General features: G+C 41.8%; 1 protein-coding gene across 1 annotated transcript in view; it reads left to right on the forward strand.

Moving 5' to 3' along the window:
- tmprss3a (transmembrane serine protease 3a) overlaps nt 1-18,982 on the forward strand; it is a 64,011-nt gene that overhangs the window by 38,701 nt on the left and 6,328 nt on the right. The window contains exons 7-11 of the mRNA XM_086090669.1: nt 5,585-5,750; nt 8,513-8,682; nt 12,126-12,221; nt 12,307-12,449; nt 15,558-15,710. Coding sequence (XP_085946795.1) covers nt 5,585-5,750; nt 8,513-8,682; nt 12,126-12,221; nt 12,307-12,449; nt 15,558-15,710 — 728 coding nt within the window. The remainder of the gene's footprint in view (nt 1-5,584; nt 5,751-8,512; nt 8,683-12,125; nt 12,222-12,306; nt 12,450-15,557; nt 15,711-18,982) is intronic.

Consider the following 18,982-nt stretch of genomic DNA (forward strand, 5'->3'; position numbering starts at 1 on the left):
AGCGGTTATTAGGAATGTCATTACATTCGATGAGTGTCGGTAAGGGTAAACTTAACTTTTCATTGACTGACTCGACGACGAATAGTTTTTAGTGTCTAGGGATGGCTCTCACCTTTAATCCGAAACATATCGAGGAACTGAGAGCGTGCAAGTGAGCGGTTGCTCTGCTCATCTAGAATGGCATGCATTCTCTTTGTTTGTTGTTTGGGACTAGCTGGGTACACAAGTATTATTTTTGAACATTCCTTCGTGCTCACCCCTTCTTCACATGCCTCGGTGCACCTAGACGTAACTTCTTCAGTGTCCGCTTTGACATCCTTCCCGCCATGCTCTGTGAGGGGAGGGAATGTTTCCAACTGCCATGGTGATGAACCTGGGTGGAGGGCAGAAATGTGGCTATTACTGTCGCACTCTATGCATGTGCTTTCTGTAGTACAGTTCTTGGCGAGATGACCAGTGTAGTTGCAGCAGCGGAAACAAATGTTATATTCCCTGAGGATTTGTTTGTGCTCGTCCAGACTTTTTGTTCTGAATCCTCTACAGTGTTTCAGGGGGTGAGGCTTGTTGTGAATAGGACAGTGTTTACTGACGTTCACTGCTTCTTGTTTTTCTAATGCCGATATTTGTGTTTTGTGGACAAATATAGGAAGTTTGGAATATTTGTCGGGTCCTTGTTTCCTCTCTAATGGTGCTGGTTGATTGAGAGCTGTACAGTTTGAAGCTAGGGTCGGTTCTTGTTTTGGCTTCGTTGTGAACAAAGTTGGCAAACACTGGAAAGAGAGGGAAGATGACACCATATTCTTGTTTGTATTTGGAACCATAAGTCATCCATTTCTCCTGTATACCGTAAGGGTTTTTTTCCACGATTGGTTGAATCCCTCTTGAGGTATCTAGATAGGTAAGAACCCATCTTGCTGGGCAGCCTCTAATTCTAACAACAGGTTGGCTAAGTGACGAAGTTTGTAGGTCTCTTTGGCTGCAATTTTGGGGTAACTTTCAACTTTGCTGAATAAAGCCTGCTCTATAGCTTCTGGTTAGCTATATATTTCTTCAAGTCTCTCCCAGGCCATATTTATACCAGCTTCGGGGCACCTGATGTTGACTGCCTTGATCTGCTTTACCTGTTTAGCTGAGTTTTCACCAAGGTAGCGTACTAATAAATCAATTTTTTTCCCCTGCTTACAGGTCTAAACCTGCTATAGCGCTTTTGAAGGAAGATTTCCATGCCCAGTAGCTCATGGGCTGGTCATCGAAGCTGAAAAGGCCTGTAGTTATGAGCTGACTGCGTGCTAGGTATTTGGCAAGGTCATAAGTTGGTTGAGTTATGACACAATCAGTGTGCAGGTGTTTTGCAGTGTCAGGAACTGGAGTCGGAAATGGAGATCGTTTGCAGCTGACAGCCTGTTGGAAATGATGTTTATTATTATAAGTTGCTCTATCTAATTTATTCTCTTGTTTTGCAGCAATTATTTTAGGATGGCGTTCTAGACAATTTCCTTCTGTACCTACTTGTATTGGTTCATCTGTTTCACGAACAGATGCTTGTAAGACATATTGACGGGTGCGTTGTCCTTGGTTCTCTTTGAAAGAGTGTTCATAAATTATGCTGCGTGCTTCATAACCTAATTCAAGCAGCCCAACTTCCAAAGACGTTGCTTCTCCTACTGCAGCTTCTTTTTCTTGTTCTGCCCTGAGTGCATCAAGGGTAGCTTGTAGACGTGCTTGTTCAACCTTTATTTCTATTTCTTTCTTTGCGTATGAGGTTCTAGCTTGAGCTGCTTCAGCCTTCGCTTTGGTTCTTAATAACTCCATGCTTGCTCTTGAGCTTACAGTTGATGATGATTTCTTTGAAACAACTGAGATGTTGTCAATTATTGTGGACTTTCTTTCAGACATTTTGGGTTCATATGTCGAAGAGCTATACTACTGTGTAGGCTTCGAGTGCCTGTCTGCACTTTACTTAGCTCTTGAGAGACTGCAGGGCTCCACGTGAGGTCTTCTTCAGCTCTGTTGCTTGTTGTGGTGCCGTCTTTTCGCTAACAAGGTCTTGCTAGTCGAAGCAGCTAAACATTTATAAACAAACTCCAGAGTCCAGGTTTGCAGTGAAGTTGTCTATTTATATTGTGAAACTGCAACAAGAAACATACAATACAATTAACATTTGCACTACATACATATAAATGATCATAAGACAGCAAACGTAATTAGCATATGCTAACAATTAGCAAGCGCGATTAGCATTAGCATTTTAAGTTGACAAACGTCTACAATTCGGCACACATTTAAGCGCTGCATGCTTAGTATGCATAGTTATTCACTTCCAGACGATGCTTGATCAAGAAAGAACTACAAGGAAACAAAAGTGGAGTTGTCTGCTAGTTCCATAAAGATCAATTACTTCTGGTTTCTGACTTCTTCTTTTGCTTCTATTTCTACACATGCAAATAACATTAACCACTAAGTGGTGCACCAACACAACTTAACCATTAGGTGGTGCACTGACAACTTTCAAACTGAAAACTGTAGACATAAAAATCTCATTTAATGCGGTTTTCAAAAAGGAGGTAAATGACAAACATGGCAACAAAGTGTGCTCCCGTCGGTGTTCCAGCTTATTGGTGGGGTCAGGTGATTTGATGTATTGTTGCTTAAGTGACTCCTCGTCTCCTCCCTTGACTTTGCTCTGCTAATGTGGCTCTTGTATATATATATATATATATATATATATATATATATATATATATATATATATATATATATATATATATATATATATATATATATATAAATAGTATCACTACTGTAGATGTTCACATTCTCTTCATTCAGTTTCATATTAGCTGTGGCATACATCTCTTTGTTTTAGACTCAGAGCAAGTAACATTGAGCTTCCCCAGAGAGTCAAATCTACAACTCTTTATTGTATATCATTTATCTATCTGTATAAAATGCTTATAGGCATTTACACATTTTGGATTTAAAAAATACTCACCCCCCAAAAAAACGTCTTTAAATTCAGACAGCTGCCACTTGTTCAAAATAGCCTGTCTATGACCAAATTATCCATGGAGCCTGGAGGGCTGGCAACAGAAACGAGATGGCAAAAAAACAAAAAAATTGCGTTAAGTATAAATCAAATCTAATGTTTGTATAGGAGGATCCTGTGTGACGTATTGTTTGTTTTGCACGTTGCATCACGGGAAACTGTGTGGCAAGAAACAAAGTGTTTTACATGAAGTTAGATGATTTTGCACATTTGGAGGAGGATCAAGTGAAGCAGATGGTTCATTCTTGTTGTGCCATCGATTGTACAGCCCATCGGGAGCCTAATAAAAAGTTTTTATCGCATTCCCACCAAAAGGAGCCGCGAAAAAGGAACGAAATGGCTGCGAGCCGGAAGGGTTTAATTTGACGCTCAAAGCCTAGATTCCGGCTGATGCTGACGGCTTTGTGAGGTGCTTTTGAAGTGACGTACTTCCACAAACTTAACTTCGGCGCCACAAAGAACACTTCAATAAACAATAATTACCCAGCTTTGCACAAGGCTTTGTATTAAACAAGAGTAAAAGTCCCCAAAGCGTGGCCAGTAAACAGATAAGTCGGACCAAATTTTGTCATCATCCAACGTCTCATATGGGCTTTTAATAGAGTCCATTTTGCCCCCAATACATCTCCGTAAACTGCCGTTAAAGTGCTTGAATAGCGGTGATTTCGCTCGCTAACTTTCTTCGTGTATGCTGTGTCTATACAGCCAGCCATGTTTTCTGCCACACAGCCATCGCGCATGCGCTAAAAAAAATGTCAACAAAAGATCCTCCTTTTGACCTTTTGCACATGATGTCACCGCCTCTACCGGGACGCTAGACGGCAAAAGAACCACTTGCCTGTATGGTAACCATTGAATCTCGTACAGCGTAAAGTCCTTCATCTAATCAACTATCTCATAAAATGGTCATATCTTGCTGTGCAGTCGGTTGTACAGATAGACAAGGGAGTAAACCAAATATTGCTTTTTTTATCGCATACCTACTAATGAAGACAAAAGATGTCGATGGATAGCAGGAATCAACAGAAAGGACTGGCAGCCCACAAGGTATTCACGGATTTGTAGCAATCATTATTTGCAAGGTTAGTAAATAAATATTTATCCATTTTACTAGTAAACGTACACTCTAAAAACAGAGGTGTCGAATGACGTGTTTCAAATCACATTAAGGAGCCAGATAGTTAGCATCCACTCCAACTGCACGTAGACACATCTTAGTTTTAAAATGTATCTTCTTCAAAACTATTAAGTGCATTTGACCGTTTAATAATGGGGGATTTCGTCTTTGTACTTGGTGTTTTTTCACTCTGGAGCCGGCCGGAATCAAATTCATGAAATGACTGCATAGCTTGCCACTACTAGTCTTTTTTCCCCATGCTGGTCAATGTAACATCATCACAGCGTTTCAATACATAACGGAATTTGTCAAAATAAGTGAGTTAACATAATCAACAAGTGTGCCCTGTATTTGGCACCATCCATCTTTCCTTCTACTCATACTATCTTCCCTATCCCTGCAAAAGACAATCATCCCCAAAGCATGATGCTCCCACCATCATGTTTGACAGTGGGAATGGTGTGTTGAGACTGATGTACAGTGTTGTTCTTACTCTAAACATTGAGTTTGTAATGTAGGCTAACAATTTCAATTTTGGTCTCATCTAACAAGAGCACCTTCTTCCACTTGTCAGCGGTGTCTCCCACATGGCTACTGGCAAACTGCAGACGTGACTTCTTGTGGCTCACTTTTAGAAATGGCTTTCTTCTTGCCACCCTTTCATACATGCCAGATTTGTGCAGTACTCAGCTGATGGTTGTTCTATAGACAGATTCCCCTACCTCTGCTGTGGATATTTGCAGTTCATTTAGAGTGATCAAAAGCCTCTTGGTTACTCCTTCTTTGGTTGGAAACTTTGGACGGACAGCCTTGTCTTGTAGATTTGAGGTAAGGTTGTCTGGTACGTCATCCATTTATGAATGATTGATTGAACAGTACTCTGTGATATTCAAAGCTTTTGAAATCTTTTTATATCCTTCTCCTGCTTTAAATCTGTCCACAACGTTGTCCCTGACCAGCTGGGTGTGTCCTTTAGTCTTCATAATACTGACTAAAGATTAAGATTGTGGTTCACAAATGCTTTCCATCTAGCCAAGCTTAGCTGGAGCTGTTTTGGAAGGAGGACTGGGCAAACATTTCAGCCTCACGACGTGTAAAACTGATAGACATACCCCAAAAGACTAGAAGCTGTAATTGCAACAAAAAGGTGTTCGACAAAGTATTAATTCAGGGGGGCTGAGTACTTTTGCACACCCTACTTTTAAGTTCTTTACTTACTTACTTACTTACTTACAAGTTTGAAATAAGATATACACTTTGTTTCACTTCATGATTGTGTGCTACTTTGTGTTTAACTTTTACATACAATTTCAATGAAATATATTTGTTTGTGGCCGTATCGTGCCAAAATGTTGAAAAACTCAAGGGGTATGAATACTTTTTCAAGCTGCTGTAGCTGACATCCACAATTATTTCCACAGATTGTGGCTCCAGACCTAAGTACTTGACTCGCATTGTTGGAGGAAACATCTCCCAGCCAGGCCAGTTTCCCTGGCAGGTTAGCCTCCATTTCAGCAGTGAACACCTCTGTGGAGGCTCTATCATAACATCACGGTGGATTCTCACAGCAGCACACTGTGTGTTTGGGTAAGTCATACATGCTTTTAGCTGTTTTGGACAAATGTATTAAACTTTCTCCTGAAGGTAGTTCTTCAACAATGTAGTATGTTGTAAAGATGCTTGAGGTAGCAGAACTCATAACCCAGGGCTATTTAATTAGAGGCCCGCGGACCACATGCGCCCCAGAATCATTCCCTGAGTAGCCCAGCCTCTGATCCAGCTCACCTTAATTGAACTGCATTCAAAAGATGCAGAGGGTATCTCAGTTTGCAAGATATCAGAAATTCCTACAGTGTTTCAGACAATGAATGCAACACCCCCGTAGCCTAGCAACATAGCCTACCCACATTGTTCAATGTTGTTTTGAAGCTTGGCTAGCGGTGCTAACACGAGTAGCACAAATATAACTGGGAAAAAACATCCCTTTCAACTTTGAAACGTAAAATTGACAATAAAAACAGTTTTTTGAACCCTCGAACATTCGCAGGTTGAAATTCTACCTACAGACGTGTTTGAAAGTGAAGCGCTGTTGAATGAATGCTGTTGAATGAATTCAATGTCATGTCCATAGCAGTAGGTGTGTCCATGGACAGAACTGATACTGCACAATTGTGCTTATTTGTCCGTTTTCTTGACGGCATATGCTTCCGAGAGGAATTTCTTGGCTTATTGCCCTTAGAAAGACACAACTGGCAAGGTGATCTTTGAGAAGATTTCAACATTCCTTTGTTTGGTTATGGAGCGCGTGTGCATGCTGTTGTGACAGGTCAGAATCTATCTATAGAAGGTTTAAGTAAGTGGATGGGCAACACGGTGCTCTGCTGTTGCACCCCTAATGACGTCCTTACACTCTATCGTGCAACAGTGTTGTGTGCAAAACTTAACGGGAACACACTTAAATGCACTTTGTAATTTTCCAAGTTCAGACCCAACAGAATCAAATGTAATTTGTGTTTTTATGTTTTTATGCACAGCTGAGTGGCCTAGTGGTAGAGTGTCCATCCTGAGTTGGAGGTTGTAAATTGAGTCCCCAGCCGGGTCATATCAAAGACAAAGACTATAAAAACTTTTTTTTTAATAATTTGCCTCCCTGCTTGACACTCAGCATTAAGGGTTGGAATTAGGGGGGTATGCTACATTCACACCAAAACCGAAAAGGCGATCTGGAATGCTACTTTTGCTAGCATTTCACTGCGTAGAATTTTTGGGAACGATTGTTGCTCATTCTTGCATTCGTGCACACCGAAGAGGAAGAGGCGTGTCGCTTGGTGAACGACTGTAGAGTACTTTAACGAGTCAACAAAAAGAGAGCCCCTCCGACTACTTCTACTTCTTTCCTGGGACTAAACAATCGGGGCACTATTTTCTCCAGCAGTGCCTTTTTTGAGGTACGTGAGAGCACTTCCGCTTTTTTAGTGGCAATCCGGAGGCCGGCAGTTTGGCATGGATGATTAACACTGCTGCTACCTTTGGTACAGTTCAACGGCAAGTAAATACACTTGCTAGCACTTGTATGCTACTTCCTTGCTCACCCTTCGGTCCCGGCTGACCGTGTTGTTGCACTCGGGGTGACAACAGACAGGATGATGTGTGTGATGTAGCACGTACTCGAAGCCGATTGGCTACCGCGAGGCGAAATGCGGAAAAAGTAAAAAAATGTCAACTTTGGCGAACATGCGAGTGTGCGGATTTTTGTCACGAATGTGTGGATTTTCCTGCGCCGCACTGTGTCCCAGCGCTCCAAACACGGCCACCGCACTACCCCACACACTTTCGCTCCGGCCTGCGCGAAGTACATTGAGTACAATGCAAACGCGCAACCGAAACCCCTCCCCCTGGTTTTGGTGTGAATGCAACACTAGATCACCAATTGCCTCCTGCTGCTGCTCACCGCTCCCTCAGGGGATGGGTCAAATGCGGAGAAAGAATTTCGCCCCACTTAGGTGGGTGTGAGAATCAGTGGTACTTTAACTTTGCGGTATGCCTTGGTAAGATGTGACCAAAATTAATATTTACTAAATTTTATTTTTATTTTAAAGTAAAAAAACACCTCGGGTTTTGTTCAAGAACAGCTTTGTTGTTGTATTTTTATGATGTGTTTGATATGCCTTTACCCTGTTTCCAAATGTAACTAATTTGCTCCCCAAAATATATGAAAACGTTTTATTTTAAATATTGCCATGGTCCCAAAAACTTATTTATACAGGTTTTTAATTTTTTTTCTTATGCTACAACATACAGAAGGCTTTGATGCAGCCTCTGAACTGAACAGAACGCTTAAAGCAATGGTAGTTATTACAAAAACAACCAAGAGGTGGCAGCAGAGTATAAGAGATCAACCAGGGCCGTGTTGCAAAAATGTTTTTCCCCCACAGTGTTTTAAACAGATTTGTGAATGATGATGAAACTTAGATATATTCTAATGCTAATTGCTGCAAAACGGAAACGTATAGAAATTTACATTTTTTTATCCTAATGAAAGAAGAGACTCTAATGTTTCTTTTGGTAGGCTCCATGTTTTTATAGCAATAGAACACAATATTCTGTTATATTCTGTTAATATTCTTGCAAAATCAGTCAAAATCCAGTAAAACAGCCGAGGGGGTTGCTTCAGTCAAAATGGATGGGGGTGAATGAATTTAAAGGGAAATTAATAAAAAGTGTGTATTTTTCATCCGTATTGGTTTGAAATGTGTCTGTGCCTAAGTGTCTTTTCTTGATTTGAAAATTTGGCCCAACTGAATTAGTAATTGAATATCCCTGTCATAACCAGTCCTATCTGTCACCAGATTTGCAGACCCTTCCTTGTGGGTAGTCCATGTGGGAGAGATAGAGCAACCAGTCCATGGTGCCCAGTCTCTTGCAGTGGAGCAGATTATACATCACGCTCGGTATCACCCCAAAGGACTGGATTATGATATTGCACTTGTGAAACTCACCAAGCCCCTTGTTTTCAATGGTATGTAGTACGTACCTAAATGTATATACCTGGTTAACTACCCAACGGCTAAAATGTGTCCCCTCAACGTTAGTCTGATAGCCGAATGTCGACATTATATCCAAAGGTGGCATTTCCGTCAATTCTTCGTCAATTTGCCAATGACAGACGCCCGTGACGGTTGACGGAAACCTTTAGAAAGCTAACTAAGCATTGATGGAAGTGTTTTTTCGTCTATCAATGTTACCGTCAATAACCGGGTCAGTACTGACTAATGGACTCACGTTTCGTATTTATTTATGCAACCGTACGCCACACATTGTGGTATTTTTGCTGTAGACGGTATTGAATATATGTATAAGTGACCCACTTTGGCAAAAGGGACCGCATGTCGGCGAGATTTTTTAGTTTTTAGCTCCAGTGTTTCCTCCTGGGGGGACCTCCGCATTGGTAGGGGTGGCTGGTCTTCTCGTGCGGGCGAGGTGGTCGTCCTGGAGGCCCCTCAGGCCCGGGGGACTGTGGTGCTCCTCACTCTGTGTGGGGCACGCCGCGGTTAATCTGGGCCAGGGGTCTCTGGGATGCTATCGTGGGCGTAGCGTCATCCCTCTCAGTGTAGATGAGCTCCTCCTGGGTGCCTTTCCACACATGGTTTCTCTGTGCCCTGCCACCATTTGTGTGTGTGCGTGCGTGCGTGTGTGCGTGTATGCTCATGGGGATGGGTGGGTTTTCTTTTCATTGTACTATTGATGGTGTTTTGAATTGAGTTTGAATTTGAGTTGCATTTTAATATATGAAAGGCACTATACAAATAAAGTTAGATTGATTGAAGATTAGTTTTGAGCTAGACACAAAAATAAAAAGTTTGCACAAAAATTTCGATTTTGAGATTTCTCCACAAATAGCGTCCTTTGAGATCTCTATGTTTATTTCCCAGTAGCACAAAAGTTATGAAAATAAGCAATTATTAGAACAAATGCATCTAAGCCAACGCGTTATTAGCCGACTTTAGCTAGCAGCGCGTCTTGGAAACCTGTGATTGAAATTGACTTTCCAGTGATTTTTTTTTTTTTAACAGTTCCTGAAAGTTTGGGATCAATATTTTTTGCCTAAGGCACTGGTTGTTATGGACATTTGAAAGATGCAAGTGCCAAAACTTTAGACCCATTTTTCTCTAAACTACGGATTTCAACCTGGCAATTGTTGTAACTTTGTCAATTTTTTAGGTACATCCATGTATTATATATAATTTTGAAGGGAATTAAGTGTAGAATTTGAATACGGTATATGAATATCTCAATTTTTATTTTGGAAAAACATGGTGGACGTGCTAAAGCTGTTGTTTGTACTTCCCGATTCTTTATTTTCATTTAAATATATGCAGACTGTTCACCCAAATTATTCTTGTCTACAACAGCGTATTAGGGCCACGTATAAATATATTTTTAATTTGTCACTTTATAAAGTCGCAAATTTGCCACTTTATATAGTGGCAAATTTACAAGAAAAAACGCATACTTTTGTGACTTCATAAAGTAGCAAAATACGAGAAATACACGTAGGGTACAACTCGGATGTTTGTGCCAATACTCGCTTGGGTTTTCAAATAAGGAGATAGTAATGGCTTTAACCAGGTCCACACCCTGAGGATCAAGCATTTAAGTTAATTTGTTAAAATAAATATTTACTTGTACATGTGTTTCCAGAATTATTATTTACACATTCATACATTTTGTTATTTTTTTGTACAAGTAGCTGATGTTGATGTGTCGAATCTGCTGCTCTCCGTCATTCACTTGTATTTACCTAAAGTATGCTAGCTTCTGATTGGTTAGTGTTTAGTCAGCTGATAGGGGATCAGGAAGTGTTGTCGCTCTCGCTACCGTGTATGACGAGTAAAGTTTAAATTAAGAATGAATCCGTCTCCATCCTGCCTTTTCATTTTATAAACAGTGTCCCACTAACCACCAACAAATCCTCACATTAGACTACAGCTACGCTATGTGTATTTGTTTTAAGTTTCTGAGTTCTTTTCTCGCAAATCTGCCATTTTATAAACTCGCAAATTTGTTACTTTATAAACTCGCAAATTTGCCACTTTATGAAGTCCCAAATGTATAAGTTTTTTCTTGTAAATTTGCCACTTTATAAACTCGCAATTAATTTTTTCTCTGAATATTGGCCCCGCCCTCTAAAAAGTATATTTATACGTGGCTCTAATACGCCATTGTACTTGTCAATAGTTTATTGACAAAACATGATAATATTGGTTTTCAGCTATTGTGGTGAAGTCATATGACGTAGAGTTGTTGATATTCTTCACTGTCTCCTATAGTCTGTGACTATTAATATACATGTAAAATTTAGATTTTTTTTTAAAGCATGTACAGAGTGTTTCCCCTTATGTGGCTGGCGATGATAATATGAAATGCAAAATGCAAAACTATTTTTTTTAAGAGCTCGGTATTGTTCATTCGGTAGTCTTATATGTCATCATAATTGCTTAGTTTTTGCGTGTGTGTGCGTGCATGCGTGTGAGTGCCCTTAATTCACAATTCACCTGAAACCTATTACAAATCCCATATCCTTCACCTTAACCTGATCATTCAGAGTCCCGCCAGAGTCGTGAAGTTGTCAGGAGACCAGAGGAAGGGTCAAAGGAAAAAAAGATGAAACAAAGTGAAATCCAGCATCAACCACACATCACCTATCACCCACAGGGTTACAAAACCAGAATCTTTCACCAACCCTAGAAACCTCTAAATTCCAACAGATTAGGGAGATGTCAAGAGACCAAAGGAAAAACTAAAGAAAGGAAGGAAGGATAGATGAAGCAGAGTGAGAACCACAGACACCAGCCCCCACTGATTCAGCGACCATTCTATTTAAATTTCAGTAGATGCTGGTGTGGTGGATCTGGCATGCATGACAACCTCCACCAAAGAGGTGAGCAGTCGAGACCTCTGCCAGACAGGGCAAGCACAGCCCCCCAGGCCGCGGCAGTGCCAGGGCACAGCCCCCGGGCCCCGCAGGGGCTACCGACCGGAGAGCAAACCCAGGAGCCCGGAGCGCCCCCCCCCCCCCGACACGGCCCGCGCCCCAGGCCCAACGCAGTAGAACGGGGAACGGCAGGCCCCCATGGCGCCCCACAGCACCCGCTCCTCCCACGACTCCCCCGCGCCCCACCAACACCCGCCACCCACGGCGCCCCACAGCCTCTGCTCCCCCCAATGAACTGCGTCGCCGGGCAAATGCAAAATTTGATGACCCACCCCTCATATAGTACTTTTGAAAATTCAAAATTGTTTACCCTGTAGTCCCAGGTCTTGGGATGGTACAGACCAAGTTTGAAAACAATATGGAAATAAAAATTAATTTTGGTCTTATTTTTATGTGTAGAGTTTTCATATCCACTGTATCGTAAATATCTGATGCCGTAAAGCCAAAGATCATTGCCTCTTTTTTAGGATTTGTGGAGCCCATCTGCCTGCCTAATTATGGGGAAATTTTTGATGAGGGTACCATGTGCTGGATCTCTGGATGGGGAGCAACGGAGGACAAAGGTGAGCCTTACAAACCTGATAGCATGGAGAAAACAACTAATTCATGTACAAATAAACTTTTCAAAATGTGCCGGGCCTTTTAAAGGGGAGACCAGTGTTGTTTTGCGTTCTGCCATGGTGCCCCTCCTCTCCACAAAGACCTGCAACCAGCCACACGTTTATCAGGGCTTCATCTCACCATGGATGATCTGTGCAGGATACTTGGGGGGAGGAACAGACTCCTGTCAGGTGATAATTAATCTTGTATTTGTCATGGGGGACGTGAGTGGCTGAGGGGTGGTGGACCCAAATGCGGGAAAGCAAGGCAGTGAGACAGGAATGAAGTGCAATATGATGATTTGAGGTGAACCTGATGACGCTCAACGCGAAACGCGTTGTTTCCCTCAAATAAACTCTTGAAGTGAAGTTCTGTCAGTGTGTGGGGGATTCTTTTTTCTGGTTGTCATAGACGACTTCCTGCTGCCCACCAGCACCTGACCATTGGCGGCTGTGCATAGACACTTCTCCATTGATTGCAAAATGAGGAACTTTAATGAAACATAGGGAGAAAGGTAAGCAGACGTGACTGGACTGGTCGCCATGACTGGACCGAATGTGAGTGCACTGGTCGCCATGACTTGGCGGGACATGGGTGGACTGGTCGCCATGACTGGACAGGATGTGAGTGGACTGGTCACCATGACTGGAACGAGCGTGACGTGACAGGACCTGATTTGCCTTGACTTGACTTGCTGTGGATTGACTTGACTTGGCTGGGGCTATGGCTTCTTGGCTGTGACGATGACGGCTTGGTTAGCTGTGACAATGACGGCTTGGTTAGCTGTGACGATGACGGCTTGGTTAGATGTGACAATGATGGCTTGGTTAGCTGTGACGATGACGGCTTGGCTAGCTGTGGCGATGATGACTTGGCTGTGGCAATGATGACTTGGCTGAGGCGATGACTTGACTGTGGCGACTTGGCTGTGACGAAGGCTACTTGGTGGTGACATTGGCTACTTGGCGGTGACAATGGCTACTTAGCTGTGACGAGGACGACTTGGCTGTGACGAAGGTGGACCTGGTTAGACATAACGAGAAAAGGGAAAAAAACAGGAACACAAGACAAAAAACACCAACCACAGACAAAAACAACAAGAACACCCATAACAAACAAAAACCCAACCCCCACAGAACCAAAACATGACAGTATTAATATGTTATATACAGAGAGGTGAAATCTTGTTCCAGAAAGTAAAAACCCTGCCTCAGTTTGGATTTAGCCACAGGTGCTTCTACTCAACTGAAAGGTAAACAAGCTGTTTTCAATTTCCCATCGCTGATTACAGAGTTGGGCGTCAGTACCAAATCCATTCCAGCTGCAAAATTGGTTCCACGCATGCGTGGCCGGAAATACAGTGTACACTTTATGGCACTCAAATATCTCATCGGTCATATGTGCCTGATTGGTTCCACGCATGCGCGACCAAGATACATTGAGTTTACGTTACTTTTCTTTTTTTAAGGTTTGAAATAATTTTATTTTTAAACACCTGTGCACAAGCAGAAAAATTGGCTGATTTAATTTGTTAACGTAGGCCGCCGTGCTTTTGTTTACATTCGCCACAGCTTCCAAAATAGTGAATGATGTTGTGATGATACAGTGCAAAATTTCCCTTGACTTTCCTCAGCTTTGTAGAGTTGTAATAGCAGAAACAGCAGCATCTTTTGAACACGGAGGAAGAAGATCATGGTGTTTTGTGTGACAATCATTATTGTAGTCGTCGTTATCATCATGTGTACATTTTACGGTCGGTTTAACCGTCCAAGCAATTTTAAACATAATGTAAACGTCCTGTATAGTATTTATTGGAGGTGTCAGTCGAGTATCATATATAATTAATCATACAATCATAATTAATCGCATGACTTCAATAATTAACTCACGATTAATCGCAAAGTAATTACACATTTTATATCTCAATTTATATCTCAATTTACAATGAAATGTACAATATTTTTTTCTAATTTTTCATACTCTTAACATAAAAGTGGGAAGAAATGTTAACCTAATAGAAATCTGGTTGCACTTTTTAGTCAGTGTTACAGTAATTTCATAATAATTCATAAAAAAAATTTTTTTTGAAATATGTACTGTACTGTAAAAAAACAAGTGTGACATTGATTTGTGTTGGTCATTTTTCTGTCACTAAATGGCATAATTGCGTTTGTAAGACACTGGTGACAGCTCAGTGCATTTTTCTTTTCATTTTAAGAGCTGTCTCATTTTTAACATGAAGTAACATGGCGCCAGTCCCCACCAAAAATATGCATTATTATTTAATTCATTACTGCTAAATTGTGTAATAGTGACTCCTTTACACGACGTTGAACGCTTTTATTTTGTTAAGTTCTCAGATGCACATTGTAAAGTGACGCCACTTTACTGCAAGCAAACCAGAAAGAACACGTGTTACACATGAACACTTACGAAATATTTTTGGGAGTTGCTGAATAAAATATGCCTCACATCTAAAGATCAAGTGGCTTGGAGTCACTCCAATTGACATGACGGCTCATGCTCATGCCATTAGGCTCTTGGCTCTCACAGGGGTTTGGAAGTGCCCATGGACACTTCTTGGAGAGCTGTAGCAACCGAGCTCAGTGCTAACGGTTACCCGAGTACGTTCTTTCAAAGCAGGGTGACTCAACAAAACAGCATACCCGTCTGAGTAGCATACCTTGCACTTTTGTGATGATTTAGTGTTATAATCACTTAAGTGTTAGACAAACATTGGCATCAGCAAGGAAGAGATAAAAAAATATTTTCATAACTTTAATTAAAAAATGTAAATATAAATTAAAACGATTCAGAATTGTCTTCAATTAGTCAGGTCTTTCATAAATGTAAAAAAAATACTTTTAAATTCATGTGAACAGTAAATGTCAAGAAAACAGAAAAGTATGAATAAAAACTCAGCCTTTAAAATTCAATTTTCCTATAAATTCATGGGAAAAAGATAATATAATCGATTCATTGTTTTATCAATCGATACCAGGCTCGAAAAGGACAATATATTCAAAATTGATTATTCAATTTTTATACCCAGCCCTAGTACTAATAAATAAATCTTCTTGTGGGAGTATTTTGTAGTATAGTATTAGAAAATCTTGATTCTGAAAGGATACTAAAGGTATTCTCACAACCCTGTTCGGGTGTACTCATTTATGCCGAGCACTGTACTAGTTATAACAAAGATGCACTCATCATTGGTTTATTTGGTCTTAGTTATTTTGTCCTGATTACAAGACTGATATGACTGATCAAACATTTGATCCCTAGAAGTGTTTTTGCAGGGGGACAGTGGGGGTCCTCTTGCCTGTGAGGACTCATCTCTTTGGAAGCTGGTTGGGACAACGAGCTGGGGGATTGGCTGTGCTATAAGGAACAAGCCAGGCGTGTACACCAGGATCACACAGTCACTTCACTGGATCCGGCAACAAATTGAGGTCAGTTCATGAACCTAATTGAACCGGGGATATACTGTATCAACTCACTGCCTCAATCGTATTACTACAAGGACATACACAGATGTGCGAATATGGCTCATAATACTTTCATCTGTGGTCAGGGCGCAGGGGCACCCGCTTAAGTCAGGAAGCCCAATCTTCCCCTACTAGACAGTATTTTCAAAATACATGTTCAATATTTCTAGAAGTCTGATTTGAGTTTTATCCACAGTGCCAGTCCAATGGACTGTATGCACTCAGCACTTTCACATTCAATGTCATAAAGCACCTAAACTTCCTGTGCAGGGAGACTTTAGCGAAGCGCACTGTTGATGTGGTGTGAAACTCTAATCCTAAATTCTTAACTCACTCAAAAAGAACAGCTTTCCTTGCTAACTTTCAGAATTTTAAAACAACCAACTAGATCTCCCAGAGCTGTAATTTTGACAGCTTGAGTTCTAGTAATGACATAATTGCCTAAAACAGTTATTACTTGCAGTTTGAGTAGCTAGTAAAGGTATTTTGTTCATTAAAATTCTGTTGTATATCCATCCATTTTCTTAACCGCTAGTCCTCACAAGGGTCGTTGGGGGCGCTGGAACCTATCCCAGCTGGCTTCGGGCAGTAGGCGGGGTACACCCTGAACTGGTTGCCAGCCAATCGCATCTGTTGTATATTTTATTGTAAACTATGTACCTCTCTGGGGAAAACCGGAGTCCACACAGTACTGTCCTTCCCCTTCTGAGGCAGACAGTACGGGTGAGGTATTGAAGGTTCAGATGGAGCCTGTTATCTCCCAGCTAACTCTCTGGCCTGGAGCTACCGCTAAAAATGTCATTACTATCACATCTAACAGCCAAAATTTTACTATAAGCTAATACCTTGAACTGTAGCGGGCAGCAAGTCTCTTCACCGACGGTATTCGTCAATCTCAGCCTCGTCAATATTTTAAAGTAGATGTAATGTCTCTACTGCATGTTTTTATAGGCCATGGTGACATTTCTCTTCATGCCTGGCTGAAAAATGGTTGCTATGGAAACCAGATGGCGCCGTAGGTGGCGCAGGAATAATGACTCATAAATATTTTAGTTTTTTTAATACAATAAAATGGCATCATAAGAACAATACAATATTCATACAGACACAGGAAAAGTCAAAAGGCCAGAAACATCGATATTCTACTAAACAGAGTAACAACACATCGACGCTTTTGAGAAGCTTCAAAATGACAGCTCTGGTTCTACTGTTTACAAAGGGCACCCTTGTGTCGGTCGAGGGATGTATAACATCAACAGGAAGAAAATGCAGAGAACACACTTGCTGTCTCTAACTACTATCTTTATCCCTGCAAACGTTAACAACCCACTGTCTCTGCTGCTCAGCATAAGAGAAAAGCAAGGCAGAGTGTGAACCTGTCAATCTGGGCACACAGCAGTGATCGTTCGATGTACTGTCGGTTCTCCTCTTCTTCGGTTTTTGACAAATACACAAAACCACATACATACAAACAATGATGAAAAAATCCCCTCATGAACCCTGCCAAGGGTGTAGAGCTGGCCACCTGTGGGACAAAAACCACACTGCTCCTCTTGTCCTAGATTCAACTTCCTAAAGGACCCTCCTCTCCAGCTCCCCTGAATGACCTTACCATGGAGGTTGAGGAGTGTATTTCTTCTGTAGTTGGAACACACCCTGCGATCCCCCTTCTGAAAAAGGGGGACTACCACCCCGGTCTGCTAACCTAGAGGCACTGTCCACACAATGTTGTAGAGACGTATCAACCAGGACAGCCTCACAACATCTAGACCCTTTAGGAGCTCTCCTACCACCTCAGTGACTTCGACCCCAGAGATAAGAGAGCTGACCTCAGAGTCCCTAGACTCTGCTTCCTCAAAGGAAGACGTGTCTTCGGAATTGAGGCGGTCATCGAAGTATTCTCCCAGACGACTCATGACTTCCAGAGAAAAGGTCTCCACTGTGTACAGTGTTAATGGTATACTGCTTTCTTCTCCTGAGACGCTGGATGGTGGACCAGAATTTCCTCAAACCGTCCAGAAGTCGTTTTCTATGGCCTCACCGAACTCCTCACAAGCCAGAGTTTTTGCCTCAGCGACCACCAAAGCTGCGTTATGCTTGGCCAGCCGGTACCTGTCAGCTGCCTCTGAAGTCCCAACAGGCCAAAAAGGCCTGATAGAACTGCTTCTTTAGCTTGACGGTTTCAGGGATTGCTGGCACCGACCAACTTACGGCCACAGCTTTGATCGGCCCCCTCAACAATGGAGGCGCGGAACGTGGTCCACTCGGACTCGATGTCCCCCGTCTCCTTCGAGACAAGGGAGAAGTTATGTCAGAGGTGGGAGTTGAAACTCTTTCTGATGGGGGATTCTGAAAACTGACAAACGAGGTCCTGCTTCACCAGGACAATGTTCCTGCACACAAGTTGGTGGTTGCATTGGATGCCGTGAGAGACTGTGGCTTTGAACTGGTTGTTCATCCCCATATTCTCCAGATTTGGCACCGTCTGACTTTTTTCTGTTGCCAAACATAAAAAAACATCAGACTTATGATGAGGCAGGGCTTGACACTGCGACCAATTTACCCACGAATGCGACCAACTTATATATAAATATATGATATTGTATTTTTAAGTTGACCCTCGTAGCGCTTGCTGGTCTAGCGGCTCATGGCGACTAACTTGACTCGTCCTCACTCGACTACTAACATCAACACAACACCATCCTGAAATCGGATTCAATCGCTAATTAATGACACGAAGAGAAACCACAAGTTAGTTATCCTGTCATTGTATGATACAAGTCTCCAGCGTTAGCAAATAGCTACTAATGGGAGCGTAAACATTAATGCAGTCGGACATTTCAAACTCAAACAGAAAAACAGTCCCTCAATGCATTAAACATTAAGAATTGCAAATCTCAGTGGGCTTTCAACTTTGCTATGCAAATTAAGGCGCTTATACATCAGCAAATATGGTCATGCTGTACCTCTCCAAAAAAGGTGCGACCAAATCCTATGAGGTGTGACCAATTGAAAAAATTGGTAGCTGTCAGGGTGGACGTGAGTGGTTGAGGGATGGTGGACCCAAATTAAGTGAAGCAAGGCAGTGAGACAGGAGTGACGTGCAATATATGGAACTTTAATCAAACACAGGAAAAAGGTGAACAGACAACAGTGACTGGATGGGCGTGGGCCTGATATAGCGAAGTTCAGCTGGACAGGTTGTCATGACTGGACTGGTCACCGTGACTGGACAG

Source organism: Leptonotus elevatus, chromosome 12 (assembly GCF_054856555.1).
Source record: "Leptonotus elevatus isolate MCC_2025b chromosome 12, RoL_Lele_1.0, whole genome shotgun sequence".
In the NCBI taxonomy this organism is placed as follows: domain Eukaryota; kingdom Metazoa; phylum Chordata; class Actinopteri; order Syngnathiformes; family Syngnathidae; genus Leptonotus; species Leptonotus elevatus.